Consider the following 11,341-nt stretch of genomic DNA (forward strand, 5'->3'; position numbering starts at 1 on the left):
TGCAGTAGTCGAGGCGGGAGATGACTGTTGATTGGACGAGGAGTTGGGTGGCTTCTTTTGTCAGGAAGGGGCGGATCCTTCTGACGTTGCTCAGGAGGAATCGGCAGGTTCTGGTCGTCGCTGCGATGTGAGCAGAGAAGTTCAACTGGTCGTCGAGGACAACACCAAGGTTCTTGGCGGTCGGGGACGCAGTCACAGCTGCATTCTCAACTGTGATTGAAAGGTCGGTTAGGGGGGAGGATTTGGCCGGCAGGTGGAGCAATTCTGTTTTGCTTAGGTTCAGTTTGAGGTGGTTGGTCGTCATCCAGGCGGAGATGTCGGACAGACAGGCCGAGATCCGCTTAGAGACGTGGATATCTGAGGGAGGGAAGGAGAGGAAGAGTTGAGTATCGTCGGCATAACAATGGTAGGAGAAGCCATGAGACGTGATAATGTTACCCAGTGATTTAGTGTAGAGGGAGAAGAGAAGGGGTCCTAAAACCGAGCCCTGGGGGACACCCGTCCGCAGGGGGCGGGTGGCCGACAGGGTCCCTCTCCATGACACTTGGTAGGAGCGGTCATTGAGGTATGATGACAGCCATGTCAGCGCAGAGCCAGCCACTCCCATTCCTGCGAGGGCTGCAAGGAGGGTTAAGATAAGATAAGGTAACGTAAGGTAAGGTAAGATCAGATAAGAACACCTACTGTCCCCACACCATAGCACACACCTAGAGATAAGATAAGAAAGAAAACTAAGTAAGCATGCTGTCAGTTAGTACCTGTGTGGTCAGGGTTGGTGACCTGCATCCTTTGGACATGTAGGTTGGTTGGGATGAACTGGAGATATCTGTCTGCTTTACTACAACTAGCCTTGAAACAAGGAGAGCAGGCTAGAGAGAGAGAGAGAGAGAGAGAGAGAGAGAGAGAGAGAGAGAGAGAGAGAGAGAGAGAGAGACAGAGACAGACAGAGAGACAAAGATAGAGATATAGGGAGGGAGAGAGAGAAAGAGACAGAGAGAGACAGAGACAGACAGAGAGAGACAAAGATAGAGATAGGAGGGAGAGAGAGGCGAGAAAGATAGAGAGACAGAGAGAGCAAGAGAGAGAGAGAGACAGAGAAAGAAAGGGCAACAGAGAGAGAGATAGAGAGAGACAGAGAGAAAGAGAAAGAGACAGAGAGTATAAATATATGTAGAAATGCTTAAATTTAGTGGTATTTTCCTTTTTTCCTTTGATTAAATCTCACCCGTATATCTGTTGAGTTCTGAGAGTGTCTCCTGGTAACAACCAATCAGCTGGCTGCAGTGGCTGATGACATCACGCCTAAGCCCCTCCCAGTGGTGCAAGAGGTCACCAAGCTCCCTCAATTCCTGAACCCTGATAGGAGGAGGGGAGGGAGGGAGGGGTTAATTAAAATGGACTATTCAATTAATCGGAAAAAAAACCTCTATGACAATTAAAGGGGCATTTTGCTGGTGTTCAACCTTAACCTTCTGTATTGTCGCAGTGAAAGGGTTAACCCTTTGGTAGTGTGGTAGTGAAAGCGTTAACCTTCTGTACTGTCACAGTGAAATGGTTAACCCTTTGGTAGTGTGGTAGTGAAAGGGTTAACCTTCTGTAGTGTGGTAGTGAAAGGGTTAACCCTCTGTCGTGTGGCAGTGAAAGGGTTAACCTTCTGTATTGTCGCAGTAAAGGGGTTAACCCTTTGGTAGTGTGGTAGTGTGAAAGGGTTAGCCTTCTGTAGTGTGGTAGTGAAAGGGTTAACCCTCTGTCGTGTGGCAGTGAAAGGGTTAACCTTCTGTATTGTCGCAGTGAAGGGGTTAACCCTACCACTAGTGTGGTAGTGACAGGGTTAAGAAAGACACTCACGGAGCAGTTCTCCAGGAGAGAGAACCTTTCTTTAGACGACAAAAAGAAGGAAATGATTTTGGTGGATTCTTTTTGGCATAATAGTGATAAATAGATAAGAAGAAGAAGAAATCGTTATTCGTCATGCAGTGACACACACATGCAAATTTTCTTGGGTCGCCAATGAAATTGAGTCTCTGCGCTTGACCCTCATGGGCAGCCGGGAGCAGATAGGGGCCGCGCCCCGGGGACCAATCCAAGTGCTCCTGTCCGTCTTCGTCAGGGAACGCGATAGCGTTAGCGATCTGTTGTGCATGTTTTTCCATCGGGTTTATCTTATCAGGGGAGGGGAAACCCTTGCGAGCACAGAGGGGGAGAACATGCAAACTCCACACAGAAAGGCCCGGGAGATACCCCACCTGGGTACCTGGCATCGTGGAAACCTGCTCCCCAAGCGGGAATCGAACCCAGGACCTTCTTGCTGTGAGGCAACAGTGTTAACCACTACACCACCGTGCCACTAGGGGGAGACAGTGTTAACCACTACACCACCGCGAACTAGGTGCAAACGCCATACGTCAATCACACTGGATTTTAAGGTCAACCGGGGACATCTGCAGTTGGACCCTACTTACACACACACGCACACGCACACACACACACACCTTCTCATGTCCTCCAGGATAAGAGCAGCCAGCAGTTGTTTCGGCAGAGAGAAAGACAAGGAGGTCTCGGTCATCTGTTCTCTGACCAGCATCCATTGATGGTCCCCTGTCTGAAACCTGTATACCTTACACACAGGACTACGCAGAACTACACACACACACACACACACACACACACACACACACACACACACACACACACACACACACACACACACACACACACACACACACACACACACACACACACACACACACACACACACATACACACACACACACACACACACACACACACACACACACACACACACACACACACACACACACACAAAATACTTTATTGAAGGTACAAATTATAAATCACATACACATAGGGTTGAAATATCAACACATTCTTATTGTTATTCTCTGCATTGCTTTTATTCATTTTATGTATATTGTGGAATAACTGGATCCCCCCCGCCACCTCAAATTGTAATTAACCCCTCCCTGACAGACAGCCCATCGTCCCCCAATATCCAAGTTCTGTCTAAACCTGTCTAACCTTCAACCCCCCCCCCTCTTCACCACATCAAGCCCCCCCCCCATGGAGCAGAACAAACCACACCACTCACCTTTCCTGTCCAACCATCCCAAAACCACATCAAGTTACACACATTATAAAGTTTATTATCATCATCATTATTATTAGCACTTGAGGACATAGAATAAAATCTTAAATATACAACTATCCAACCAAAAACATACAGAAATATACAATCAAATGTACAGCTGTCAGGATCCGTTTGCCCAGGCTGGTCCAGGGCTGTACACTGCGATGATATCGTCGCGAATTGCCCCTTTAATTGGCCGTTGCGATTGGTAAATATTATCTGGGGGCGGGCTTGCGAGTAGTGCTTTCAAGCCTTGGATTCGCATTTCACTCCTAAATTATCCAAGGTGTGTGATGACGCGATGACGTCACTCACGCGAGCTGAGCAGTGAGCACTCAGCAGGTATGATCAGCGGGAACAATCGATTGAGCACTCACTCTGATAGACTGGCTGACTGTCTGATTTAGCTATGAAGAAAAGTAACGTTAGTATTGCTTCATATTTTCGACGCGTTCGACCTCCTATAGTGAGCCGAACTGAACTGAACTCAGACACACGGAGAGAGCTGCGGCGTCTGCTCCTCCTCCAGCCCTCTCGCACCCGTGGCTGTTGTAAACACTGGGACCTCGGTGAGCCTGCCAGCCGGCTAGCTACTGATAGCTATCAACAAATGCTCCAGTAAGTCTAGTAGTGCATGATAGCTTGCGTTAGCTTACTGTTCAAAACGAAACGTCCCATTAAACTAAATAGTTCAGATAGCTCCGTCCTGATATCAATGTCTTATAACACTGAGTCGATGCGTATTCGAGCTGAGGGCACGCTGAATATAGTCAATAGGGACCAGCTGCAGCGCCAGAGAATCCTGGCCGTAGCTGGAGGCTACAGTATAGGGCCCAGCTGCAGCTCCGGAGAATCCTGGCCGTAGCTGGAGGCTACTCAGTACACACAGACAGTGGAGCTGGTTGCATATAGCGAGCATTTAGACTTGTTGCGTGGTGGCGATGTCTCGCAGATAATACAACTACAAGTATGATTATATAATATATATATTTTATTTAAAAAGAAAATTATATAAAATATTTTTTTTTCTTTTTTTTTTAAATCAAAAACAATCGATATAAATAATGGTAAAATTGTTATTTAAAAATTTGTCCCTAAAAAATATTTTTTGCCCCTAAATTTCTCATTTAGGGGCAAGTGTGCCCCTAGTGAAAAAGCTTAGCGTACAGCCCTGTGGTCCCATTCCCCCTCCAGCGGCCAAGCCTGGCCACATTCCTCCTCCAGTCCAGAGAGACTGCCCTGCAGCCCCCTCTAGTGGAGTTTTCCCGCTACTCCCCCTACTGTTAATAGCATTCCATATGTGTATCCTCCAAATGTCTTTAATGTTTAATGTATTCTTGTCTGTGTGTTGCTGTCTGTATGTTGCCCACTCTGTTTCCCGGTCTGGTTTAGTGTTGTCTCTTGTATTTATATGTATTGTTGTTATTCAGTCCTGTCATGTTATATATTGATGTCATTGTTTGTCAACCCGTGTGTCTATCCAGGTGTGTCTTGTTAGTAATTAGTCTCCCTATTTATTCTGTCCTTTCCCGTTACTCCGGGGTCGGTTCGTTATCCTATCTTGTCATATTCATTGTTATCATTATCAATGTTGTGGTTGTGATTCCACGCAGCACCCTTCCGTGCTGTGCTATCCACGTTTGGTATCGTGTCATCTGCCAGCTTATGCTGAGGTACTATTATCGTTTTGTTGTAGTTAAAGCCTTGTGAAAGAACAAGTAAAGCCTTTGTCAACTACATCCCGTTGTGTCCTGCCTGTCTCGCTACCCTCGTCCTGTGATTGCTATTGGGTCCACACCAACACCGAATCACCACAACAGCAATAAGTGTAAAAAATGTAAAGTGTCCAGGAAGATTGTGAGACGTGTGTGTCCATCTCACGGCTACACCACACTGTCTGGTTATAGAGACTACAACAGCTTCTCACGGCTATACCACACTGTCGTCAGGGGCGCCTGCTCTGTCGAAGATTTTAAATCCCTGCTAAGACCCATCTTTTCTCTCTCTCCTTCAACCTACCCTGATCTCACCTGGTCGGGGACTGACCCTTAGATTAATCTGTCTAGTTTAGTTAGGATGTCTATTTGCTCCCTTTTCTGCAGACATAGGAGAACCTTTTAACCTCTGTCTCTGTCTCAACCGGTCCCATGGAACAGCTTCATAGTATACCGTCTTCTGTCTGGCCTGCAGTGCTGAACCCTCTGAGTGACTCCTCCTGCCCCCACGGGGCATACAGCCATGAGCTATTGTCTTGTATCTCATCCTGTATCCATACGCTTGCAGTAGTTCTATCTATTACTCTATTTCACAATTGTCTTATATACTATGATTCTACTGTCACCATGTATGCATATGCTCACTACATGTATTTATTGCTCCATCTCCGCCCACTACAAACATGGGAACTCTCTAACCCCTTCCTATTGCTAGGTTTTAGTGAGTTTTTTTCCCTTACCTTCGCGTGGGGTATGTCTGGGAGTGTTGCATTTATTTATTTTGCATTTATTAAATTTTTTTTGACCTTATGGTGTTCTTGTTTTGTTCTTGACTTATTGTGATGATGCTTCTCACGGCTACACCACACTGTCTGGTTATAGAGGAGACTACAACAGCTTCTCATGGCTACACCACACTGTCTGGTTATAGAGAAGACTACAACAGCTTCTCACGGCTACACCACACTGTCTGGTTATAGAGGAGACTACAACAGCTTCTCACGGCTACACCACACTGTCTGGTTATAGTAGGGCTGTCTTAAATACTTCGAAGCTTCGTCCCAGCGCTCCACATTGCTTTCAGTTTAGCTGGCCGTCCGTACTAATACACATTGGCCGTTTTAGGGGGTGGGAGACTGATGGGTGGGGATCGGGCGTTGTGGAGAACGACTCCTACAGGTCGGTTGGTGCGCCTGCGCAGTAGAATCAAGTGTCGGGGGCAGCGTGAACCTCCCATGCGTTACTCCTCGCCACTGAGAGATCGAGCTGCGCAGGTGAAAAGATGCGACTGCTGTTACCTCAAGTACCGGAGGGGACTTGTGCTATGTATGACTTAGTCCACATTGCAGCCGGCTTGTGGGAGGCAAGAAACAGCGTTCGTGACAGGGGAGGGTTGAATTGGATGATACGAAATTGGGATGGGAGAAAATATAGAAAATGGGAGAAAAAGTGGATCAAAAAAAAATAATACTTCGAAGCTTCGTTCGATGGGCATGGGATTCGAATATGAAAATAAAATTCAATTATAAAAAAATATATATAACCTATATGAATCTTTTTATATTTTTTTTTGCAAAATCAACTCTGCCTCTCTTTGTTAATTACAACAAGCAATGCTGTTTGTTATTTAAGATGAGGTCGGACTCGGCACTGACAGATTTGTGTTCACTGTGCTGCTTTTATAAAGCCTCAAATGACGGCTTACAATATTTCATGAAAGCAAAGTGTTTCGTTTGTCTAAGATTTAAAAAGGTTTAAACTTTACAGCACTGACAAAGTTGAACAAAGTGCTGTACAAGTCCCACAACGTTTTTTTATTTTTATTTTTATTTCGAAGCTTCGAATTAAAATCGAATCTCGGCCGCGAAGCTTCGAATTCCAAAAAAATTATCGAAGGTCAGCCCTAGGTTATAGAGGCTAAAACAGCTTCTCATGGCTGCACCACACTGTCTGGTTATAGTGACTGAACAGCATGTTGTAGCGGCGTAATGATCTCAATAGAGAATCCAAAATTATTTAATTATTTTGATTATCCAAAATAATTTTTTTTTTACATTAAATTAGGGCTGACCCCGACTAGTCGAATAGTCGACTAATCGATCGAAAGGAGCCGTAGTCGACTGCCAACCTCTTAGTCGAATGCAAAAAAAAGGGTGTAGTTGACTACCGGCAAATTTTGGCCAATCAAAGTCGACTATACAAATCCTTAATCGGGGACAGGCCTACATTCAATACAGTGAATCAAAATGTAAAAATGTATCAATGATTCTCATTCTCTTCCCTCTGTGTCTCATGACTCTGAGCTGCAGAACTGCTTTCAACACACAGACCGCAGCTTTGTTTGTAACCCAGTCCACCCTGGACTCCCACACCACGACTCTCTTACACCTCCTCTGATTTGGACCACATCAACTCCAGTGTCTACAGTGTCAACACCCCTCAAACGGATTGGTACATTCCCCCCGAACAGAAGCCTTGAGTGATGAACAGAGAGGTCGGTCTGCTGTTAAAGCCACACAACACTGCTTTTAGATCCGGTGACAAAGCAGGCCTACTGCACAGCCCGGGCTAACCCGTCCGGCAGCGTGGCTACATGAGTACAGCTCCGGACTCATGATCGGAAGATCACCGGTTCGAACCCCGGTCATGGCTGCTACCTACCACCCCCTCTACAGAACCCCTACCACCCCCTCTACGACGAGCTAGTCAAGATGAGAAGCTCGTTCAGCCACAGACTCATTCCCCCCCGACACTCAACTAACCGCCTCGGACAGTCCTTCATACCAGCGGCCATCAGGCTTCACAACAGTGGGCAGTGACTAGCAGCCTCCAGGCTCCACAACAGGGGGCAGCGACAGCGACTGCTACCAGACATTGACCTGGGACTTATAGGAACCCAAGGAGGACAACCTACACTACCTTAGGCTTACTGCACCCTATGTGGATACTGTGATACTGTGATACTGTGAATAATGTATATTTCAGTGGATACCGTGATACTGTGAATAATGTATACTCAGTAGATGGTAAATTATAACACTACCTCATGCATACTGCACCTTATGTGACACTGTGAATAATGTGAATATTCCTCAGCTAGTCAGATAGTAAATTATATTGACCATATTGATCAAATTGTTTACACTGCCTGTGTTGTTTTTTACTACCTGTATACTGTGTTGTTTTACTACCTGTACCCCCCCCCCCCCCCCTCCCCCCCATGCTGCTATGATGCCTGAATTTCCCCAAGGGGATCAATAAAGGAATATCTTATCTTAAAGTGGTGTTGTTGTCCAGCAGAGGGCACTCTGTCCTCTGGACTTGTCAGTAACAATGCCCCTGTTACGGTGATAGGGACACCGTACAGCTGTGAGTGCCGTCCTTCGGATGAGACGCTAAACCGAGGTCCTGACTGAATTCGGTCGATAAAGAACCCGGGATGCCTATCGTAAAGAGTAAGGGGGGTTCCCCGACGTTCCTGGCCAAATTCCCAATTAGGTCTCTGACATCAAGGCCACCTAATCATCCCTTCCCCTGAGGGCCCTTTCTCACTCACCCTATTCGTTTCTATTTCGTTCCGTTCTGCCCGTTCCGAGATCTGATGCGAACCCCCCCCCCCTCTCCCCCCTCTAGTTTGTGTACACACTTCAGTCTGGGTGCGCTCTGGGTTTTGTTTACGGTTTGCGTTTTGAGCTTGTAAGCTTGCCGTAGTCGATGATGTCACGCTCGAAATGTAAACACAGGAAGTGTTAACACAGAGACTGGAGAATGGATTCTGATATAAAGAAACAAATAACTAATAAATATGAAGTTATATTTGAACCTCTGTTGTCAAGCCTTGTCAATATAACCCACCCCCCTTTTCTCACGAATGGAACTCTGTTGTAGAGTCCGCTTTTGATCGTTTTGCAGGGTTAACAATAACGCTAAGCTAACGGCTAACGCTAGTTAGCTTAACCTTTTACTAGTAACATTGCTCGCATCGATTATATTGAATGTCATTGATCTACTGGTCGACCGAAAATGTAAACAGGAATGTCTTAACACGACTGCGGACTCTGGATGCTGATATAAAATGAACAAATGGCCAATAAATATGAAGTTATATTTGAACCTCTGTTGTCAAGCCTTGTCAATATAACCCACCCCATTTTATCACGAATGGATGGTGTTGTAGAGTCCGCTTTTGAGCGTTTTAACGATAGCGCTAAGCTAACGGCTAAACGCTAGTTAGCTTTTACTAGTAACATTGCTGCATCGATTATATGCATTATATTGAATGTCATTGATCTACTGGTCGACCACGGGTGCGCGCCTGAGACCACCTATTTCAGTGGTCCAGGTTCAGCGCCCCCGGGGGGACGAATCAGCGGGGGGCGGGGACGGGGGACAGCGTTCTCACTCAGACAGACACACCCTTTTCTGATGCGAGCCAGGTCTGATTCGACACAGAGCAGTGAGTGAGAAAGGGCCCTTAATTGACTGATATCAATCCTGTCTCCTGAGCCGTTCAGCCATTCTGTAGTGTGATGTGATTTGATTTGATTTTTATTTAGTACATACAATTTATACAATAGTATAAAAACAAGGGGTACAAGGATAACATGTGAAAGTCTGTCGACTTGTTTCCAACATGGTCCCAAGAAAAATACAATAAATCACAAAGAAAGAGTTAAGAAGATAAAATAGATACAACAAGTAGATAAAATAGACAACACAATTTTCTGAAAGAGCCTCATTTCAGCATGTCATGTTCCTGTTCTTCAAGAGTGGTGGCCAAGCACCCTCTGCAACCTATTGTTGCAGATGTCGCTTCACACCCCTCTTGTGTGCCTGGTGTCGCTTCACACCCCCTCTTGTGTGCCTGGTGCCAGTGTATGCAGCCATTGAGCCTGCGTAGCCCAAGGTTGGGTGCTACCAGTGATGGTGAAGGAGGCTATTTCCACCCTACATTGTATGACTAAGTGCTTTAGTGTGTAGAAAAGCGTTATATAAATGCAATTAATAATAATAATAACCTGAATAGGGGAATCAAGCAGGCCAAGCACAGCCACAAGCGAAGAGTTGAAGAGCACTTCAATAACTACGACCCCCGATGCATGTGGCAGGGCATCCAGGCCATCACGGATTATAAACCCACCGACAACTCCTTGACCCCTTCCTCCCCGATGAGCTCCACGACCGCTATGCCCGCTTTGACAGAGACAACCAGGAGCTGCGCTGAGCGGCCGACCGTGGCTTAACATCAACCCCTCTGTCTGCAACTGGATACTTGCCTTCCTAACCAACCAGTCTCAGTTTAAGTGGCGGTATGGTATGATGGCTACTTGCCTTCCTAACCAACCAGTCTCAGTTTAAGTGGCGGTATGGTATGATGGCTACTGCTATTAGCATAATGTGCTAATGCACGTGTGTGTGTGTGTGTGTGTGTGTGTGTGTGTGTGTGTGTGTGTGTGTGTGTGTGTGTGTGTGTGTGTGTGTGTGTGTGTGTGTGTGTGTGTGTGTGTGCATCTCACCAGCTCTCATCATGGGGCTGTTGTCCTTGTCGTGGACAGAACCATGTATTGAGTCACACAGCATAGTGCACTGAGAGAGAGAGAGAGAGAGAGAGAGAAGAGAGAGAGAGAGAGAGAGAGAGAGAGAGAGAGAGAGAGAGAGAGAGAGAGAGAGAGAGACTGACATCAGAACAGCCCTAAAGACAGACTACCCTCTCTACCTTGTGTTTACTGACATCAGAACAGCCCTAAAGACAGACTACCCTCTCTACCTTGTGTTTACTGACATCAGAACAGCCCTAAAGACAGACTACCCTCTCTACCTTGTGTTTACTGACATCAGAACAGCCCTAAAGACAGACTACCCTCTCTACCTTGTGTTTACTGACATCAGAACAGCCCTAAAGACAGACTACCCTCTCTACCTTGTGTCCTGTGAGTTCAGGAGAAGTCATCTGATCTCTTTCTCCTTCCACCTGGAGACGAGACACCCTCACCTCTCCAACCTCGTTCACTCCATCCATGGACCTGGGAGAAGAAGGGAGAGTTTTGGGGGGGGGGGGGGGGGGGGAGAGAGACTTTCAGAGTCATATTCAGTCAGCCAAGTAAATGATAGTATCATCGATCCCAGAGCACCTATCACTGCGGGAGGGTTTCAAAACACAAGCCGTCCACTCCTACCTTTCCTGTTGTCTCCAGGGTTGGTGTGACATGTATGTCTGTCTCTCCGTGTCTCACTCTCTCTCTCACTATCACGCTTTCATAAATTCCTATCCTTCAGTCTGTCTTTCGAGAACTTCCTCTCTCTCTTTCTGTAAAACAACACAAAGACTATTGAACTCCACCAAATGCCTTGATAATAATCAACCGTGTCTCAACTTGTAAAGAGACAAGCTTAAACAGACACGCTTGCTACTTGTGCCTGCCTGAAAAGTCTGTCTCTCTCTCTCTCTCTCTCTCTCTCTCTCTCTCTCTCTCTCTCT

At 46.3% G+C, this 11,341-nt stretch overlaps 1 protein-coding gene across 1 annotated transcript in view; it reads right to left on the bottom strand.

Annotated features, from left to right (window-relative positions):
* The window catches only part of LOC311238506 (type II inositol 3,4-bisphosphate 4-phosphatase-like), a gene marked incomplete at its 3' end in the record, with an annotated part of 34,537 nt that extends 23,411 nt beyond the window's left edge, over positions 1–11,126 (bottom strand). The window contains exons 1-6 of the mRNA XM_084326597.1: positions 11,040–11,126; positions 10,784–10,886; positions 10,380–10,449; positions 2,493–2,640; positions 1,226–1,356; positions 759–869 (exon numbers count right to left, since the gene is read on the bottom strand). Coding sequence (XP_084182723.1) covers positions 759–869; positions 1,226–1,356; positions 2,493–2,640; positions 10,380–10,449; positions 10,784–10,886; positions 11,040–11,071 — 595 coding nt within the window. The 5' untranslated portion in view covers positions 11,072–11,126. The remainder of the gene's footprint in view (positions 1–758; positions 870–1,225; positions 1,357–2,492; positions 2,641–10,379; positions 10,450–10,783; positions 10,887–11,039) is intronic.
* Between the last annotated feature and the right edge of the window lie 215 nt (positions 11,127–11,341).

This window comes from Notolepis coatsorum, assembly GCF_963971535.1.
Source record: "Notolepis coatsorum genome assembly, chromosome: 1".
In the NCBI taxonomy this organism is placed as follows: Eukaryota; Metazoa; Chordata; class Actinopteri; order Aulopiformes; family Paralepididae; genus Notolepis; species Notolepis coatsorum.